General features: G+C 39.8%; 2 protein-coding genes across 2 annotated transcripts in view; one reads left to right on the forward strand and one right to left on the reverse strand.

Moving 5' to 3' along the window:
* Nucleotides 1-15198, reverse strand: part of rnf13 (ring finger protein 13) — a 30795-nt gene extending 15597 nt beyond the window's left edge. The window contains exons 1-4 of the mRNA XM_017413410.3: nt 14982-15198; nt 12933-13155; nt 12715-12795; nt 5383-5505 (exon numbers count right to left, since the gene is read on the reverse strand). Coding sequence (XP_017268899.1) covers nt 5383-5505; nt 12715-12795; nt 12933-13046 — 318 coding nt within the window. The 5' untranslated portion in view covers nt 13047-13155; nt 14982-15198. The remainder of the gene's footprint in view (nt 1-5382; nt 5506-12714; nt 12796-12932; nt 13156-14981) is intronic.
* Nucleotides 15199-17154: 1956 nt separating this feature from the next.
* Nucleotides 17155-21461, forward strand: part of ppp1r2 (protein phosphatase 1, regulatory (inhibitor) subunit 2) — a 15583-nt gene continuing 11276 nt past the window's right edge. The window contains exon 1 of the mRNA XM_017413411.3: nt 17155-17554. Coding sequence (XP_017268900.1) covers nt 17433-17554 — 122 coding nt within the window. The 5' untranslated portion in view covers nt 17155-17432. The remainder of the gene's footprint in view (nt 17555-21461) is intronic.

Below are 21461 nucleotides of genomic sequence, written 5' to 3' on the forward strand. Positions count from 1 at the left end.
CTTGGTGTTTTGGAGGAATGCTGCACTGAGCACAGTTGGGTTTTACTTTCAAGGTCCACAGACGGTTGATTAGATAAAGAGTTCAATAAAACTGCAGGGAGGGGCCACGCATCCTGATAAGGCGGCGCCGCTGCAATTCATGCAAAAGTCAAAAAGACTATTTGAACAATACGAGCAGTAAAACACTGACAACATCCTTTAACGATAAAGTGCCTCGTTAATTTTTACTTTGGACTTCTTTTAGGTGACTTAATTTAAACTTTGTGCGTGTTTTATCGTCACACTTCATGTTTTTTAGACTGTGGTGTGTGTTTTTGTATCTGTAGGAGCAGTCTGAGCTGTTTGTTGCCACAACAAATTGCTAAAGGACAAAGTCAGCTCAGAAAAACCACATGAGACATGGCGAGTGCCCTCCTTTTCCTCACACACACACACACACATCCACGTTTAAGTTAGTCATAAATCCGGTCAGCCATAGTCATACCCTGTCATAAGACCTAGTGAGCGTGCACGAGAAGGCAGATTGTTAAAGTAAAGACAGAAGCCTGTGTGTGTGTCCGTGCAGCCTGAAGGGCCGTGAGGTCACCGCAGCACAAACAGGCAGCATGAAAAGCATTTACTGTGAGGAAGAGGCAGGAAGGCTCGGTTAGAGGGGAAATCACCAGCATCCACAACAAATGCTGACCAAGTCTGCCTGCGGCCGGCAAAAGCAAAGTCACACTTGCTGACTTCTCTAACAGGACGGATGATACCGTTTCCCACCTGTTATATTGAAGACATACGACTTTGCTTTATGACCCCCTCCAGCTAATCTTCATCTCTCAGACATGCTTTATCTGGTGGTCATAAACTAACGAGGAAGGAAAATCTTTGCACCATACTTTAAAGCCAGATAAGAGCCTTTGACCCTAATAATTTGTGTTTTTCTCTTTTAGCAAACTCCAACTGCTTGGCTCCACAGTCAACCGGTGGTACTATGTACCTGCCATGAATTCTGTCACTGATTCCATTTTGATCAGCTCATCTTCATTCAGGTTAAACTTCAGCTTGAGCACAGCAGACGTAAATCCATTATAGGAATAGTTACGTGAGAAAGGCTTCCTGAACGCTCAGACTCATTGTTAGAACTCAGTGTTTTATAAATACAAGCAGGAATGAAAAGGATGTCACTTATTTTAAATGTAAATTTGTGCTAAAAATAAAATATCAACTCATCTGCACTAAGATAGTTTCCCTGGTTGAATCTTCTGTTCTGCTGTTTTGCTGAACTGAAAGTCAGAGCAAAGGATACAGAAGAAACATGAGCGTTTTTATGTTCAAATTTATTCGATTTTGCACTCAACATTTGCAGTTTCTAAAGAACCGATAATCAAGAGAAAAAGAGAAAACAGTTTGTTTCTGAGTCCATTATTTATCAGGATTGTCTGTGGTTTTCATTAAAATAAAAAAGGAAGACAGAATAATCTTTTAAAATAAAATAGAGTAAGTTACAAGGGGGCAATTCCTTGCAAGGAAATGGTCTAGAGTTTCTTCTTAACCCCCCAATATGGCAGGAAGGTCACCACAAAGTGTTTCCCCCCAGGATATCAAAAAAAACCCAGCCTACAGGAAGTGCAAACCTTCACTCTCTGGAGATTTTCAGAAAACAACAGCAGCCATGAAGGAATGCCTTCCTCTTTTTTTTTTTTTTTTTTTCTCCTCTCCCACACCCAAAAAGTCATCGTGCTTATTAACATCTCTTAAATTGATCCCCTTCACCCCTCCCCATCTCGACATTCGACCTCCTTTCTGGTTCGTCTCAACGTGCACACACTCTCACTAACACGTAGCCATGCTCCACAGGGGGACAGGCTATAACACTTCAAGGAAGGTTAAGTGGGTGAGTGTGTGTTTTATTGGCCATTACGGCTGCAGAGCCATTAAATCTCTACGCTGTTGCTCACTGGATGCTAAAAGCTAAATGCAATAGCTGCAGGAGGCAGCAGACAGATAAAAAAAACAACGATAGAGAGCCAATGGATTGTCACCGTGGGCATGTTGGGAGCGACACCCCTGCACTGTGAGAGTCTCTTCTCAGTCAAAAGATGGAATCTATTATTTCTTTGTTTCCCTGCAGCTTCTGGAGGGAACGGAGCCCGGCTGAAAGGGACGGAGGGAGGGAGGGACGGAGGGAGGGAGGCGGGAGTTTTTGTGCGGCGAGTGTGCGACTGAAAGAGGAAGGGGTGCGAAGGTCGACAGCCGCACGGCGGCAACAATGTGTGTGTGTGGGAGACGAGCAAGAAGAGTTAAAGAGAGACAGCCAGGATGAGGGGGGAAAAGGAAAAGCAAGAGCGATGGGGAAACAAAGACTGCCACGGGGGAAAGAGAACGATGTGTGTGTGTGTTTGTGTCTGAGAGAGAAGAGCCATTAAACTGTATTTGTGTGTCCATGTGATGATGTGTGTAGGTATGAGCGATCATGAAGGCAGAGGCTGAACACAGACCTCCCAGACAGACTAAGAACGAAGGAGGCAAACTGAGGAAATAAAGAAAATAAAAACTCCCTAAATAACACAAAATTGCCAGGATGTGGATTCAAGTTTACTACAATTTGATTTTATGGGGACTATAAGTAACAGTGAATTTTTAAAGACATACTATCAATAGACTAAAATTGCTTGACTGCAGCATTAAAGCCACAAACAAAAGTCCAATTAAAAAAGTGCTTTAATACACAAACATTTAGTGACTAAATTATTGACAACCTTGACTTTGAACTGAACCAGGATGGTATCATTTGCTTTACCAGCAGAGCTTTTCTTTTAATTTGCTTTAAAAGATTCGATTCGGAGCGTTAATCTAACAAAACAAAAAGGAGCACCCAGTGAAACGCACTAAAACTATGGAAACCATGTCACCAAGCACTCTGTGTATCTGGAGCATGATGTTGGTGTTTCTAGCTTTCTCAGACAGATGTAAACAGAAATATACGCATGCCTCAGATAGTATTGCAACAAATTGTTCATTTTGTTTAGTGGTGAATCTCAATCACGAAAAAGGAAGATTTAGCTCTTGTTCATCTTTCCTAGAGATTCAAAGCTCTTTCTTTTGTACAAAAACATCTCGATGCACGATAGGATGATGCAAAAGAGCAAAAAAATAGAAAGAAAATTCTTGTCGATTTAAAAATCTCTATCTGGGTAATTGGCTGCCACTTTGAAATATGGAAGTTTGAACAATAAAAGTTTTCTTAAGCAAAAAAAAAGCAAGAAATACGTAGTGAATTAGGAATGTTGAGTGGCACCGTGCACCTTTGGCCATGTTGGGTTGAACTGCATGAATTTGTTAAAAACTCTGATTTTTTTTTTTACTTATTTAGTTCCTTTGGTCACATGAGCAACTGCCTTGTGCCACAAGGATGGGACAGTTCATTTTTGGTGAAATTAAGCCATAAAAATTAAAAGTTTGTTAACTAAAACTTTCTTAGTTATGCAAACGTCAAAGTAAAAAGATCTTAAAAAGAAGCAACACTCAAACAAACTACAGTTCAAAGCTACGTGGATCATGATGACTGAGTTAAGTCTGTTGCGCCGTCTGACAACGAGAAAAACTGTATTCTTTGGATGTTTGGGATTTTTACTAGACAGGAAGATAAAACAAACAATTGCTTTACTCTGTGTGTGTGTGTGTGTGTGTGTGTGTGTTGCTGTGGGACCTTATAAGGTGATATGGTTGCTCCGCAGTTAAAACAGATTGAAAGGAGAGCAGAAACAAGAAAAGAAACACCAACAAAGCAAATAAAAATGATTGAAAAACAACAACAAAATGAGATTGGGTGAAAAAGAGAGAAACCAAGGGAGTAAAAAAGATAAAGAACAGAGGTGGAGAGTGTAACAGAGAAAGAGCGAGCTGAAGAAATGGAAAGAAGCACGAGGAACAGCACCCATTCCAGGACTCGGTCTTAAATCGTCTCTCTCTCTAACTTATTGCTGTTTTTCTTTTTCAGTTTTCCTTTGAATCAGGGGGTTAAAACTACCTGAAGATCTTTCATTCATTAACAACGAACACCTATAATTTATCAACAGTTTTTAACTTTTTTAAAGTATGGTAAAATAAAACATTTATAAGTAGTCGGTGTATTTCCTGCTTTAACTCAAATGTCTAACCCGGTTCGAGAAAACACCGTCTTGTGAATATTTTACAGCATCACACAGTTCCACAGATTCTTTAGACAAGTCGATGTTCCTTCAGCTAAATAATCATCTGATGCAAAAGTGACACGATATATCCCTGGAACAAGTATGAATGTTTTTAATTTTTTTTTTAACTTAACCTCGCTTTGTTCACAAATAAGGAAACTGTGGAAAAAGACCTGAATGTCTCGGCTGATTTCCTCCTAAGAGAGCACAGCCTGGCATTGAGATGCATCTCTGCAGGAGTTCTGAGTGACCACCAGTGAGCACACCTCATTTCCTCACTTCAAACGCAAATAAACACGTCGCTCCCCATGAGTCAGCACGAGCAACCGGCTCGACATCTGCAGGTCTGCGGCGTCGCCACAATTACCAGAACAACGTCCAATCAAGATTTCCAATGCTCACAAAAATAGTGCTTCAAACGTTTCAATTTTATATTGGTTTTTTTGAATCATTATGATGACAGAAGCGTTAACAGTGGTGCAACGAATTGTATGAAAAAAAAACTGCCCCCACAAGTGATCCCATTCAACCCAGATCCGGTCCTGGATTGATTTATAGTCTTTCCAAGGAAGTTTTATTTTCTCTCTTTTATAGACAGGTCAGTTTTACAGACTTGACTTTTTAAATCACTCTTTTCTTTGCTTTCTATTTTTGTTCTCCTCTGTCAGCAGCTCTCTTCCTCTCCAGGACAGCCCACTCCCGCCCCTCTCTGCACATGGCACCTGGCTGATTGTTTCACTTTGCTAATCGGCTCTCTCCAGTTTTCAGGCGGTGGTTTAAAATGGTTTAAAAGCAGAAAAAATAAAAAAAATAAAAAACCTGCAGGAAAAGACAGAGAGGCAGCAGAATGCGTGGGACAATCTTGCAGGAAATTGTATTTAGGGAAATGGCCACTTCATGTCTTCCTGCTCCAGCAAGCTGATCTTTGAGCTCCAGTAAAAATGAACTCTGATACACCCCCTGCTGACATAAATGCACTGAGAGCAGGATTTCAAACACGTTGGTGCAGTTTTGGCAGCTTGAACAAATACGTTCACATTGAAAGAAATTGTGTTTTAGATCATTTCCTGCTGTTAAAATTTACACAAAAGAAGAAAAAACCCTTTCCATGAAGCTGCACAGACGGTTTTTTTAAGTAAAACTGGTTATACTTGGGGTTTATCAAAGTGCGGCCGGGTTCTGTCAACCAGTTCAAACACGGTACCTTCATGTCAAAGTTGCAGTCGAAGCGTTTGATGAGGACGAAGAAGGCGCCCGTGTAGTTGTCTCTGGGAGGGGGTTTGATGGGCTCGCACGCATTTTCCGGCCGAGCGCTAATCAGAAAGCCCTGTGAGAACAACAACAACAGAGGACGTAAGCAACATACGTGACTTCAATCCCATTTTTAGCAATTGTTCTTGCTTAACGAGCCGAGCAAGCCACTTTTCTGGAAAAATAAAAAAAAAGTCAGCATTAAAAGATAACACTTAGACAAGCAGCCATTGTTGTTGTTTTAAAAAAGAAACAGAAAAGATGATATGTATATCAGGGGAAAATTATAAACAATCAAGTTCAGACCAGTAAAGACAGACTGAAATAACCAAATGAGGCTACAAGGCAAATGATTCTTACAGTTTCTATGACTGAACTGCTGAAAAACGACTATTTTAAAAAGACACAAACATCGTATGAGTGTTTTATAATTCGATGTGAAAGAAGCCGATTGTTCTCAGAGTTCCCTGAAAACTTTCTGACTCTCTGACCCTTGCATTTCCCCATCTTCATTCCTCTCTGCTGCTTCCTGTCCTGGTCCCATTTCCAGTTTCAGCTCTGAAGCTTTGAAGAGACTGATGAGGAGATAGGGAGAAGATGACAGAGGAGTCCACCGACAGACTGAAAATGGGATCAAACAGAAAAGACGAAGCAGCAAAAAGATACAGGGTGTTGGATGACGACAGAGAAAAAGGGTGAAGTCAATGAAGTAAATGGAGAGAAATTTAAAAGAAAGTAAGCAAGATATAAAGAGGGAGTGACGTGGTTTTATAAACATTTCAAAACCTCTGCTGCTCTTATGCACGTGAAACTAACACCAGAGTGCCTGAAGAGTCTGAGCTGCAGATGGGAAGCGTGGACTGCTGTGTCACTTTTATCTCTGCATTTACCCCTGTTCTCACACCAAGCTATAGCTTTAAATCTTGGCACATCCCACCGAGGAGTCAGCACTTTCTGTCACATACATAAGGCCGGAGTCGGCTCGCAGCAAAGTGATTTCCTGCAGGGACGCGTCTGGCTGACTGCCGTACTGACGCGACGACAAACATGAAAAATGACTGCTGGGACAAAAAAAAAGAAAAAAAATATTATCAAAGTAAATCTGTCAAAACAGAAGAAAGATGAAAATTGTTGACCGAACGTACTGTCCGGACGGATCGTAGCTCAACATGAGCACGACTGCAAATGTGGACGATCAAACTTGTGAATTTAAGAAAACCCGCAGGATCTCGGACGGCTGCACAGAAGGTACGTGAGGAAACACCACCACCGGCTCTGGGTGTCTCCAATGCAGCCGCCACTTGCTGCTAAATGACATCACTGTGCCACTGCCTCACATTCCTCCACCTGACAACTAAACCAGCAGCAAGAGCGCCCTCTCTTGGACGGGAAAACAGGGTGTAAGAAAAACGTCTGCCACCACTGCAGAATGGAGACGAGATGAGGCTGAGCAACAGGAAATAACTGAGGGAGGAGGAGGAGGAGGAGGAGGAGGAGGAGGAGGAGGAGGCGGCATGCTGGAAACACTGACTGAAGTCTGTGTGAGGACATGAAATTAAACACCACTCATCTACAGCGTTACAGACTGAACCCATGACATGTGACGCCTGTGCCGCGATAAATGAACTTCTTTACACTGCATTAAATGAATTTTGTTCCGCCTTGATAAATTAGGACATAAGGATGAACCACACAACATAAAGTGGCACGTTTCAGTTCCAATCTCTACAGTTTAACAGCGGCGGGTGGCAGAGAGAGGAGGAAAGATGTGGTTGTGACACGAAGGAAACTTTTAGTTGCACAAAAAACATCAGGCACTTGGAAAGTTCCCGATCTACTGGTGGAGCAAACGCAACAAATCACATGTCTGAAAATAACTCCATCAGCTGACAGCTGCTGAAGTATTCGTTTGAGGAGACGCAGCTTTTTATGCTTCGTTTCCCTTTTGTCATTAAGAACAAACCAGAACAAAAGTAACCCAGTAGGCTTTGTTAAAAATAAGCTCTAAAAAGCAATATTTTCACAGAAAACAAATCACAACAAAATGGGGCACCAGAGAGTCACTGATGAATTAATTGGCCCCAGTTGTTTAGTAAATTATCCCACTTCCCTAATAGCTGTGCGGTGTTTTTGAGAACTGGGAAAGTTCGAAGTGTGACGCAAAACAAACCTCTGTTTAAAAGTTGGATCAATAACTATATGAGATTGAACTTTGTGATCAATCAGCCTGAGTCCTGCAGGCTGTCTTTAAGGATTTATGAGCGTTTGTTGGGAAGCTCCCAAAGCACAAATGTTCAGCAGGAGAGAGGCGTAAGGCTAAATGTCTCACTCCAGTTCCTTAAATCAGCTGCAACAAAAGTGCTCTGAAGACAGGACAGCAAAGTGCTGTGCTTTACTTTAATTATGTTGCATAGGTTTCATTAAGATGTCAGAAAATCATCTCTGCTTGTGAAAATTAGGGCCTAAAAAGTCTCTTGTAAAGCTCAGCTGCCATGTGCATTGTCACATTGCAGAGATACACTCGGATACAAAGTCCTTTGGTTTCCATATATATATTTGGCAAAACTTCTTTAGGTTTAGTTCTCTTTTAGACTGATGAGAGGAAAGGCTGGATGTAATTGCAGAAAAACATTTTGGAAACCCATAAATTCCTACAACTGCAAACAAATTTACAATAGCTCCAATATTCTGATCTAATTTGATTCAATAAATTACTGCACTTCAAAGGAGCAAAAATCTCTTAATTTCCTCTTTTTCACCCAGGAGACATTTGTAGCAGGAGCTAAAACGGTGCCCGAGTGCTGATAGACAAGGGGATTTTCTGCTGTTGCAGAATCCGAGACGGAAGCGAAGGGGATTTATTGCAAATTATTATACAGGGATTACATTTAATCCTGCCAGGAAAAAAAAAGAAACGTCTAACTATTGGGCTTGTTTGCAGATTTGCTGTGAGTTGAAAGGGGGAAAGAAACAAAGAAATTAATATGTGACTCAACCTGAGTGAGGTTTCCCTAAAAACCGATTAAACTCGGCGCCGCTTCCCACTCAGCTTTGGTAACATTCAGAACCGAACCCAGACCCGAGACCAAGACAGAAAACAGGAAGCAGCTGAAGCTACGCATCGTTTTATGATGCAGACACGCAGACTGTGCATTGTTCTCCACCTTTAAAAATAACAAGGCAACAAAATAAAACACGGCCAGGATTCTGGGGCACAGATGGCTCACACTTTTCCAAGGATTCTTATGGCTTTTTGCCATCAACGTGCACAAAATGTTAGCGTATCAGAGTAGTTGTGTCCAACTTTGTGTCTGGGTCATATTTTGCATAGAAGATATGTGCAGGAAAACAAGCAAATTAGCTGCGAGTCTCCCGGCAGAGCTAGAAATTTGAGGCTGAATCCCATTTCACTCCTTTTAGCCCTACCCCTACGTTCTGCGTGTTCACACTGGGAGGAGCAGGTGGAGGGCTAACATTAGGATTTTGAATTAAGAATTAAGTTTTTATTAAAGAAAGCACTGCATTGAACTACTTTTACTCTGCTTGTTTAGTTGTTGCTTGGACATTCCCACTTCTGGCTTTAGTGTGAAGTATGAGTATTTATCAACATACCTGGAAGAATAACTACGTGCAAAAGTGCTGAAACAGTTAGTAGTTTGGCAAAGGTCAAATTATGGGAATGAGAAGAGTATTTTCTCTTGTGGAGGATAATCGTAAAACTAACAGAAACAAGTCAGACAAAAGCACATAAAACCCACCACACTCCTCTTTCACAGTCACACGCTGTCAACCACAGCTTAACACTGATGTGAATGTCAGATTGTGAATTTTAGAAAGGTCAAGTCAAAGACGGGCGCCTCTTATCCTTCATCAGAAAGACGAGAGGTTGGGAAATCTCAGGCGAGAAAACCTGTTCTTGCACAGAAATGTTCGGCAGAAGTATAGAGCTCAAGCCACCCGGACACAGGGCTGTTAAAAAAAAAAAAAACACACGTGAGTGGCTGCTCTGCATTTACCAGACAAGAGAACAAGACTGACTAATGCAGGTGCACGAAACGCATCAGTGAGAATATTCACTGACGGCAAAAGGGTTGAACAAGGAATTCAGGACGTCCCAAAGGCCTTCTGGGACTTTACAGTTTAATCTGAATCCATCAGAGCAAAACCCAGGCATAAGTCCCTATAGGAACAGAACAGGATGGCTGCCTCTTCACATGTATTTTAGAAGGAGGTCTTCTAAGGTTTTGAGTCTTGGCTGTTGCATTAAAACATCCGCCTGCCTGTTATGCAACAACTCTGTCACCTGTAATGAATCAAACTGATCAGTCAAAAAGGAAATGTACCTCCCACGATCACATAATCACAACCAAACCTGTGAGCAACTCAAAGTCATCAGTACATCTGAACTCTACGTCACTGCCCTGCATGATGAAACCAGAGCACCTGATAAAAAGCAGAAGCGTTTCCTTTTAGTTAGGCCAAAAACAGACCTCTACAGTTCTTTTACCCTCCACATTTAACAGTCTGAAAAAATGATTTTCATTCAAGACCAACAAAAGAAGACAACTCCTACAATTTACGACAACCAGGCGTTGGTTCTTGTGCTTTAAAAGTGTACTTGTTTATCAAAACAGATGACAATTCACACAGCACCGAACTCTAAGTCTATAGTACACATGAATCTATGATATGCAGCCTCTCTGTGTGTACTTTCACCATATTGAGTCATTGGCTTCATGTGACAAAACAAAGTAAGTTGGGGGAGGAAAGTAAACTCTTGCTTTAATTTTGTGACTAACAAATCCCCCCAAAGCATTATGATAAAAATATCTTAGAGGACAAATAGATTAAAACAAAAAATTGTAAGAAAGGTATGTGTGTGTGTGTTTGGAAGTAATTTATCCTGCAGCTTGTTTTGTAAGAAACAGAAATAGTTACAGCTGATGGTGTAGAGTCTGAATTCAAATTATATTTTAAATCTTTTTGTAGCTTGTGCACAAGCATTCACACAGAAATAGAAAAAGATATATGATATTTTTTTTATTTTTGACTTATTTTACAGGGTATAACAGGGCCAGTGATCCTCCTCTGGTCATAATCAGTTCTCATAAACTGGTTGCTGCAGAGAGACAAACCAAAGAAATGCCAGCGTCTTCTGTCAGACAAAGCCAACACACTGGGTTATAATTACAGAAGTGACGGCGAGTACAAAAATGGAATGGAAACAAAATGTCTGAGTGGGATGACAAAACCTTACTGCGAACAGGAAGCAGTTATAAACATTGGTTGTGGTATTGATTCTCAGGCAGTGCTGTGACAAAGATCAGCTCTCCATGTCTGTTTTTACTCCCAGCCTTTTCTACAGCGTCTAAAGGAACTCAGCAGCTTGTTATTGTCAAACAGAATCAATGCATCTGTAAGATGGAATATTTTTCTCAAGTACTCCACAAAGTTTGCGAATGATTTTTGTCTTTCTGCAGCTATGCGCTTTCGTTATTTTCACTCATTTAAAGGAAGGTCTTTTATCTAAAAATGGTATACCCAGGGTTATTTTATAAAGAAACAACATCAATTAATAGGGAGGTAATGATCTCCGATATCAAAGCTTAGCGCTCACAGAAAAAAAGGTGCGTATGCTGCATACAGTGGGTGTACAGAGGAATCCAGCTGCATGCACAAACACTGAGATGAGAGTAAAAAAACAGAGTAGTGCAACCAGAAACAGAAAAGGCTATGTATTTCTGTACGAGGCCTCTTTCCCTGTGGGACATCGTCAGGAGATAAACCAGCTTGTGCCGTCTTGTGATCCCATATCTTTTTGAGGTTTGTAAAGATGCGGTAAAGTTAGGGAATAACGTATAATTCCAACACACACAGTTCCCCCAGCAGAGTCACTTTATAAACTCAAAGTCGTGTCATGTTAAATTTTGTGTAACTGACTTTATTCTTGCTTCATGCTCCAAGACATTAAGCTAGCCAACCTTCAGGGTCACATTTTTATGCACAAAGCTGAAGAAGAGCCTCTAAAATCTGGTCTCAGTCCATCTTACTTGACTTTACTTAATAATATCCATCCTGTACAGGTTGTTGTTGTTTTTAAAGGCTGTGGAATCCAACAGCTTTCTGCCAAATTTGCTCAAAGAGACATTTACAGCAAACAGGAGAACAATTGTGTCAGTCCTGAACAACATATCTGTTAAATGTTTAGCATTTTTGTTCCTGTTGGACAGCAGCAGGGAGATAATAATAATAAATAGAGAACAAAACATGGACAATAGATGTAAATTAAATGCAGAGTGGAAAAACAGCGAGACTAAGCCTACTGTTACATAATACTAAAATTCCTCCACTCGCACACAAAGCACAACGGCAAATCCCTGCTGTTTGTCTAAATTAAAACAAGTTAGCATGTCATTTCAATTGGAATGTTTAGATTTCCTTCAGATTTCCTTGTTGGTTGATCCTGACGTTTGTTGGTCATAAATCTTCATTTAACTGCTTGAACATTTGACCATAAATAGTTTTCTGCTTCACAGATAACAGGCCTTCAACAACATAACTTGTGTTAATTTTCAACGTGTAATTTTCATGATGTAAGATGCTAGGAATGGTTTTAACCTTTTTTTAAAAAAAATATATCATGATGTCATACCTCATGTGCTAAAATGATAATTTGCTACCCTCTTAATGATGTAATGGTGTTAGAAATAACAACAAAGCATTACAAACTGTAGTAGTCCAAATAAAGTGCTCAGAAACAGCATTTCCAGCTTTTGGCTCATCTCTGAGAGCAGAAAGCCTTTGTTCAACAACAACAACAACAAGCAGCTCTTGACTGCTGGAAACAATGGCCAGCTTAGATAGCAGACATGAATCATCCCCTCTGTTTGTGAGCTTTGTGGATCAACTTCTGCAGCAACCAGAAACCTCACCACAACAAAAACAACAAGACATGGTATTGAAATACTCGACTCTAACAGCAGTATTTGAGAGTTGCTTCAGTAGAGTTGATTAAACGTTCATTAAGCTTCAGTCAAGGGAATCTGAAGTGTCCAGATTTATTAAAGTAAATGCATGAGTTTGACTTCATACATAACTTTTTTTTTGCTTTATTTTGTAAATCATGAATTTTATCCCAAGACATCTATCTCAGAAACATAACGTGCTTCCTGTCTGTTGTATGTCTAAGTGGTTAGATGTCAATTCAGTAGAGATGTAAAGTGACAATCTCCAGTAAAAAACTAAGTCAGAGCTTTAAATCAACACCTGGCCCTTTTGTACTCACCTTTAATCCATCACTAGGGAGCCGGTAGCCAAACCGTGCAGGCATATCATCAAAGTTTTCAGTTTTGTTGTCAAATGAGTACTGAAACATAGGAAAATACCATTAGTTGTGGCGTGCGGATTCATTTAGGCTCAACAATGACTGCTAGAGCAACTCTTTGCAATCTTTTCATAAACAAAGCAACATGGAGGTTGGTATTTGTTTTCCTGTTCACTTACAGCAGATATGTCAGCCTCCACGGGAAGCAGGTTGAGGAAGGCGAAGAGCTGAACGGTGAAGACGGTGTAAATCTGCGTGGCAGACAACATCAACATAACCAGAGACAGCAGCATCTTGGCATCACGTTTCAACCCTCAGCTTCTTCGCTGCGCAAACATCCGCAAGTGACCGAACAAACAGCCACGAAGCTGGGCTCCTATAAGACGGCCGTTATTGTCAAACCTGGGAAATGCAAAAGAATTTGTGCATATAAGGCATTCATACAATCAGTTTTAAAACGTTTAACATTACAAACAGCACATGAAGAAATTTATGTAGCCTCTGGGTCTAGAAAGCAAAGCCAATGCAGAAGAAAAGTCTTTTAATTGCTGGCAGCAATTTTTCCTAGATGGAAAACATTTGATATAATGAGGCTCTGTGAAACTATTTATTACAAAAGTAAAGAAGAAGATAAACTTTCCTAAACATTTTGGTTTTTATTTTTGTATTTTTGTGACATTTACCTAACTTCCTTGTAAAATGTACTGTTGCCATTAAACTGAAATTATGTTTTTTAAAAAATCCAATAATTCAAAATGTATATTTTTTCTATGTATAGTATTTCATTTATCAAATAAAACATTCATCTATAATACAAACCTTTGCATTATTTTACTGACATTTAGACAAGATTCTTTTCTTTTACTTCACATCTTTTATATTTGTATTAACAATGTTTCTGACTTATTTTATTAGTCCATGTTTGTATCAAATAAATTGATTTCAATTACACCTATCAAAATGATATTTTATTATTCTTTATGATAATATTTTGTTATTACCATAAATGTGACTAAACTCGTTTTTGAAGTGGGGTTGTGAACAGAGTCTGAAAACAAACTTGAGAGTTGTTTTGTTCAATGATGTTAAATATTAAAAAGATAGCTGTCATGTATGGGAAGATGTGACAAAGTTGAACTTTGCAGCGGGTGAAGCAGTTGCCTCACAGCAAGAAGGTCGCAGGTTTAAGCCTCAGCTGCAGCCTTTCCGCGTTGATGTTCTCCACACACACTAGTTTCCTCCCACAGGCCGAATACATCCATGTTAGGTTAATTGGTAATTCTCTATAGTCACTACACTACTGAAGATGAAGAGGTTAGATGTTATTGTTTTCCTGCTCCTCAGCAGGTCCTAAAGCCTGTTAATCACTTAGTCATTCAAACCAGAGAAACAACTAAAACATGCAGAATGGTTGTCCTCCAGGACCAGGATTGGACACCACTGGTTTAGGCACCAGCTCCCCACTACTCTGCATGGAAAGTGTCTCAAAAAAATGGACGGATGGTTAGAGCACAAATAAACATTTATTTTATTTAAATCTGCAGGTGTAATGTGACTTTCAGAAAAGCCTCAAGCTTTTCACCAACAGGCCAATCGAGCATGAACATCAGCACAAAATACTACAAAAACTTAAGTTTTATTTACGTAGATCATCTCAGCACCCTCTTAGGTGTTTCACGATGGTGTCCCAAACCCAGCTTTGGGAATGAATGAGTCAAGGAGTTACCTCATGTTGGTTATTTATTTGAAAGAAAAGCTCGCAGATGTGAAGGAGAAGCTAGCAGAACAACCCTGCTGGGATTCCTTTCTGTTTCATCATAGCAAAAAAAAAAAAAGCCCTGATGGGGGAAGTGAAGGCTGCATCTTTCATAACAGGAGGAATCAGATCAGCATCAAGTGACAACGATCCCACATCTTCTGAGCGAAAGCTGTGAGATACTAACAGCTTTACTAAGACAGAAAGTGGAATTGCAGATGACAAGCACATTTTACCAGTGAGAAGACATCTAAAAACAGATGTTAAGCTAACCAGGATATCGATATGTAAACATTAAACGATTTATACAATAACACCGTTAATAATTATGTCAAGCACCTCGAGAATGTAACAGTACACACAATCATAAATCAGTGTGGACACTAAAATGTTGCAGGTGGAGACCAAAGCAGAACGTCGTACCCGTTAGCATGATGCTAACGGAGGAAGCTAACTTGTTATGGGTGTTTACCTTTAATGTTGCTTGTAACCTCGTCTTTTCCAGATAATTAGCTGCTGTCAGCAACATTGCTCCCCTTCACTGCGTGTCGTAAAAGGCCACATGGACAATCTTGAGAAATATGGATGCAGCTCGTTTCATTTGGACGGAGGTCCAGAGTACGAGCGTAAACGTTACTGTTTAATCCCACAACGTTAGCTTCTTTCTTCTTTCGTGCGAGACCCGAACTCGACGCTTCTGATTAGGCGAGATGCCTGTCAATCACTCCATTCCGGAAATGACTCCAGACGTAAACAGATCCACGTGATAGATCCGTTTTCTGCCTTTTACAGTCACATGAGAGGAGCCCGAGATCTGCATGTCAGCTGTCAGCAGAATTATTAAAAGGTATTTTATATATATATATATATATATAATATATTTAATTATCATATATTAAAAATCTTATAAAAGTGTCTAATTAGTTCATGTCTTGCCGCCTCAACCCCAAGATCAGCAGAAAGAAGGAAATATGAAATGCTAGACAAACTTTTAAATCTTTAGCACCATCTAATGGAGTGCAACCCTTTAGGGTGATTGATTGTTGACTGTTTTTGGTTCCAGTTCACAAGTTCTGCCCTTTTCTTCGACAGAGGTTTATAAAGAAACCCAAAGTACAACAATTGCCAGATGCATCAGCAGGAACAATAAAATAGATGTAACTTTAAAAAGTTAAGTTTCACCATAACACTGTAATCTCTATTTAAAAGCAATGTATAGATGTGTAAAGTAATTATTTCATCAGCATGTTTCAATGGTAAGGGAGAATATTTAAATCCTTCATTTTAGGATGTTATTCACATAACAAAACAGGTATTGTTATATAAATAACTAAATGTTGTTGTTGTTTTTTCATTAAATAAGACATTTACACTATTTCTTCCTTATCAACCACTCATTCAAAGTAAAAAAAATGCATTACTTTGGAAAACTGGGTATAGAAATTGTAGCATAAACCTGATTTAAATTCATTTTAGGCATTGTTTGTATTTCTTAAAATGTGCTTAAAGCAGGAGGTTCTGTGCATTGAAAAGGTTTAGATTGTCACAAAAGCTGCAACCATGATGTCCATTACTGTCATTTTTTATTCTCAGCAGTTTTATAATTTAATTTTGTGCTATTTTTTACTGCATAAAAGTATACGTAAATTAATCACAGGGTTAGAACTTTGAAAAAGAAAAACACAGAATCCCTGGAAACGGCTGGTGATTTTAAAATGTCAAATGCAAATGAGTGGTTCCTAATAAAACCTGGGGAAAAAAACAGATTTAATGGCTGAAAACTTCAAATTAATGCGTGTTTGGTGAGTCGTTTTTGTTCCGTATAAAAAAGGCAGAATGAAAAGCTGAGGTCGTAAGCTAAAAGTGAGCCAAGACTCAATCATTAAACCTTGTAGAACATTTTGCTCAGTTTTAGTTATAGCATGTTACAAGCAGGCTAACTCCACACATTAATGTTACAGCAGAAAACATACATTATAAAAGAGGGTTTTGCATCTATAATGTAATTGTCATTGTTATGTTGTGTAATGTTTTCTTCAGAAAACTTTAAATTTCTGTTTTCATGAGTCATACATGATAAGATCATTTTGTTAATGTAAAGGTAGCTTCGAGGCAGGTGTACAGTTGACACAAGGGAAAAAACCCACAAAAAAACAGCAACTTTTAGTTTAATATTTTGACAACTGAGCCCTTTAGTCAGACAGCTGTCTTTGGTGTAATCAGCGTGTGAAAACTATGAATTTAGATGAATGTTTTTCTTATATCATGTGTAAACAACCACATCCATAATCCTCTTTTATGTTTTCTGTTATAACTGAATAGATTATATCTATAATCAAATTAGGACAACTTAACCTGCATTCATTTATGAAGTTTTCATATGAAGCACAAGCGTACTTAGTTTGTTTACATAAGCAAAATATGCACACAGCCTAACATAGCCTTCCCTTAATTCCTTTCTTATTTAAAAAAGTCATTTTATTTAATAGACCAAAATAATAGCTTTAAGTCTCCTTATGAAAAAGAAAGACGAAACTGTTTTTTTGCATTATTCCACAAGAGGGCAGCAGGGAGCCATCTATTTTGGAACGGGGCGAAACCACGTTGAGGAAGTCTCGCGATATTTCGAGCTGCTCTGCTCGTAGCGCCGTAGTCCAGTTTGCCCCCCAGTAGATTTTGATCAACCCGAGAGCAGACATGCTAAAATAGTCCATGCAATGCAGGATCCTGTCTGGCTCTCTCTCTCTCTCGACTTTTAAGGGAAAGTGTTGAATTATGAAGAAGTGCACGTTCGCAGCGGAGCCTGCTTATTGGAAACCAATCGTCTAAATTACGAAATCGAGGGGCAGAAATAAAATCAGTTTGGGAGCGATAGTAGTCAGAAGAAGAACCCGGGGTCCGCTTCCTCAAAGCCTGTGCGGGAATGGCAGCTCCCAGACCGATAAAAGGCATCTTGAAAAACAAGAACAGCAGCAGAAACGTGAAAGTGCTGCCCGAGGAGCACACGGAGCACGTCCCAGCCGGACTGTCGGAAGATGAGACCCAGTAAGTTTCCTGCCCAGCCGTGTTGGGTGTTTCCCCGCGAAGGTAGCCGGCTGTAGCTAGGTACTTGTTAGCCTAACTCTGCTCACTCCTCTTTGGCGCTTAATGCTACCCGGCTGTGTCTGCAGACCGAATAGGAACTTTCTGGGTTTTTTTTTTTCTCAGCGGTATCAAATGCTGTCTCCTCCCTGTCACAGACATTAATGTTGTTTACATCTGCATTTCAACCTAGTGTCGGGTTAGCTTACTATGCTAACGATAACACAGTGGCGTTAAATGATTTGTCATTGTTTATATTATGATAGTTACAGCTGGCAAACCTCAAATAACTGTGTCTCTCCCCCGGGATAACATTATATATTTAGAGTCAGTGCTCATATTGGGACTGGGCAATGATTATACCGACTGTGACTGATGAAACTTGCCTTCCAGGTTTTTAAGTTTCCCTCACAGTTTTTTTTAGTCACAGAACCAGCAGTGCATTTGATATATCTGCTAACAGGGTACAACAGAGTGATCATATAAAGGTTTATTTTTAATTAATGTCAGAACTGCTAAGTTATAAATGCATTTAAAACTAAGAGTCACAGATCCGTGTTTATAAGCCTTTACTTTGTTATATCTAACACCTACGTTACAGGTCTGAAAAGGTTTCCAGGCTCCAGTTTGGGGCTAAATGAGGCTTTTCTTACAGCTGCTTCTCTGGAAATGCCTATTAAAAACTACTGTTTTATCATAATCTGCCTCATGAACACATTCAGGGTGCCTTTCGTGTTTTATGTCTGCAGACATCTTGCCATTTTGGCTTCCTTTCCATCCTGTTGTTGGCCAAGGAGACGGCTCATATAACCTCTGGCAGTTGACTGAAATGTTATTTGTGTTCAGTAAAGTCGTATTGTTTGTTTCAGACTGTGTCCAAACAAACAAAAAAGAAGAGCATTGCAGGGCAAAATGGGTTGGAGTGGATCAACAGGCTGCTTGTAAAAATGCGAAGGTTGTGAAAAGTGGGTGTGTTAGCGTTGAATCAGCTCTTCTGCTGCCCGGCGGGCACTTTGCCTCAGGGTCGAAGCGGCACGAGTTGGACGTTGGCATCTCATCTGCGGTGGCACTTCTGCTGTTACACTGAGGTGTATTAATGCACCAAAATCACAGTCATTTCTGTCCTGCTCTCACTGCCTCTCTGCCCTCAGAGAACACGAAAAACTACACATTACCTGTTATTCCACTTGATCTTGTGAAAGTAGCTTGCATTGGATTTGAGTTTAGGCTGTTTACAGGAGATTTTTAGTAGGCATAACTTCAAGGAGAAACTAAATTTATCTGAGTAACTGTGACAGCAATTAATGTTGTTCTCTGTATATATTTAGCTGTGTGTCACCTGAGAGCTGAGCTAAAATCTGCGAGGAACTGGGTGAATGTATACCTGAAGCAACAATGGTTGTTGACCTACGTTGGATGTTGTCTCAAGGTTAATTAATGCCTCAGAGTTTCAACTACCTCTCAAACAATGAGCGGCTTGCAGAACACACAATAGCTGCAAAAGAGAGAAATGGCCAGCTAAACAGTCATTGCGATTGTGTCTCCATCTTTGGGCATCAAATACAGTATGTTGCGGTGGATGGGTCTAAAAATAAAATCACACATTTGAGGGCTTTATGGCCTTACACAATCTACTTACTGCCTGTGTTGCAGCCATGGATATGAACTAACCCCACCCACCTGCCAAATGCTTCAAAACTCCTGATGGTAGCCGAAAATGTTGCCTGTTTTGGTACCTGTAGTGCACAATAGCCAGGTTTTAGAAATCTGTCACATATGTTATTGAAGATTATAGAATTATACAAATGTTAGTTTAAAAGGGGGATGAATATGGCTGCACACACACACGGTGGGTGCCAGACTAAACATTAGTGGGATAATCTTTGCTTCCCCACACTTTAGTGTCTGTAGGTAAGACACTATAATAAGACACTGTTTTGCTTTCTGTGTTGATTGATGTAGAAAATCACTGTTCATTAAGGCGCCTTTAGTGCAGCTTTTTTTAAAGCTGATCAAATTCCTGACTACTTTATGTTTTACCAACTACTTTGGTACGGATCAGCAGCTGTTCTAATTATCCGTCGAGTTCCCCATTTGGACTTTTCCAGCCAGTCGAGTCATTAGGAGCAGTCCTCTGAGCTGCTGCTTGGGAAATTAGGGCAAAGAAGGATGGCAGTTATTTGTGATTTTTTTCTTTCTTTTACCGACAGTGGATCGAGCCTTTTCAGTGCCGCTACAAAAATAGTCTCTCTCTCTCGCTCTCTGAGTGACGAGGAAGAGGAGGAAAAGGAGATTTTGGGATTCTGTGTGCAGCCAAGTACCAAATCCTCAAAGGGAAATAAAGGCTGACCACCATGTTTTATGGTGCTGCTGTCAGCTTTGACTTTAATGCACAAAGAAGTATTCAGAGTACAAATAGTCAAATATATACACAGTATAATTGTTTTTTTCATTGATGTACAAGCAAAGATCTTTTCTGAGTTCTATATATATTTTTGTCTCTATTAATTTAGGAGCTTGAAAAGATTTCTTAAAGTACTGTTATAAATCAAAGTTTTCATGCTTTCATGCTTATGTTAAGTTTGAATTCAGTTGTTATTATATAGTTATTTTTTGTGAGGTCCCTCCATGTTTGGGATGGTATGCTAAGAATGCATACCACAATCTGTATGTTTTTTTTTATATATATTCAGCACAGAATTGACAGCATAAAGCTGCAAGCTTTCATCTCGGAGTTGTTCAGATGTGCAGCACGAACGGCGGGCTTGGCAGCAGCCTCAACATGTTTCTGCTTTTGTCTTCTTTAATTGTGTAGAACAGATCACATTGCCCTCCTGGATCATTCAGCTGCGCACAGAGGATATCCTGGACTGCCTCTTAAAATATGTACCAGCTAGGAACCATTCAGGTGGACAACACCCTGCGTCAACAAATTACAGCATTTCGTTCCCTAGACAGTCCATGTTAACATTACACTCAAATATAATCTGTTCGTATGTAAGGCTGCATTTTGTTGCTTTCTTTTGAGACTTCTGCTGAACTAAATGCAGCGGTGTCAATCTCCGTCATTGATCCTCTCCTCTGTTGGAGGTCGTTTCTTTGAGATGCGTGTGTGTGTGTGTGTGTGGAGGGGTGTTTATGTGTGCAGCAGTATTATGATTAACCCAATTAAGACCTCGCTCTGAATGAGAAGCAGCCATAGCATTTCCTGGTTGCTGTAACCTGAATACGGTTATGTTCAGAGAAAGCAATAATTAAATTGAGCTACGCGCAGTATTCTAATTCTAGCTGCATCGTGTTACATGTTTACCCCTTAATCACACCGATATTACGCGCTGCTGGAGTTCGAATGGGAACACACACTTTCTCCACACTAAACCCATTGAAATCGATGTTTATGCCTGCCACTATTATTGTTTTGTGGGGCAGAGCCGGGCTTTATTGACCCACTTGAGAATAAAACTTTTTAATAGCACCTCCCTTTTTATTAGGTTAACAGATGAAGTATAAGGCTTCACACCTTGTCATGCATATTTCATGGACGCTTCCATGAAACTCGACCTCCTCCAAGCTGCATGGTGGACGTGTTGACTGGCAGTCAGCCAATCAGACTTTCCATATTCTGAACAGGAAAAAAAATCCACTCTGATGTTTTACCTTCTGCTTCAAAGAAAGAAAGAAATCTTTAGATGTGAAACAGATGCAGTCAGAACTAGAGAAGTTGCATTTCCTGCGAAAATGCAGTGTGAATGCTTTTTTTGCTGAATAATTTTGCTGAAAGCGGCTGAAGATATGCTGAACAGCTGAAGTTTAATGAAAACGCAAAAAGTGAAACAGAAGCTAATTTGAAGAAGATTTGCATAAGATAGAA

This window comes from Kryptolebias marmoratus, linkage group LG24 (assembly GCF_001649575.2).
Source record: "Kryptolebias marmoratus isolate JLee-2015 linkage group LG24, ASM164957v2, whole genome shotgun sequence".
Taxonomy (NCBI): Eukaryota; Metazoa; Chordata; class Actinopteri; order Cyprinodontiformes; family Rivulidae; genus Kryptolebias; species Kryptolebias marmoratus.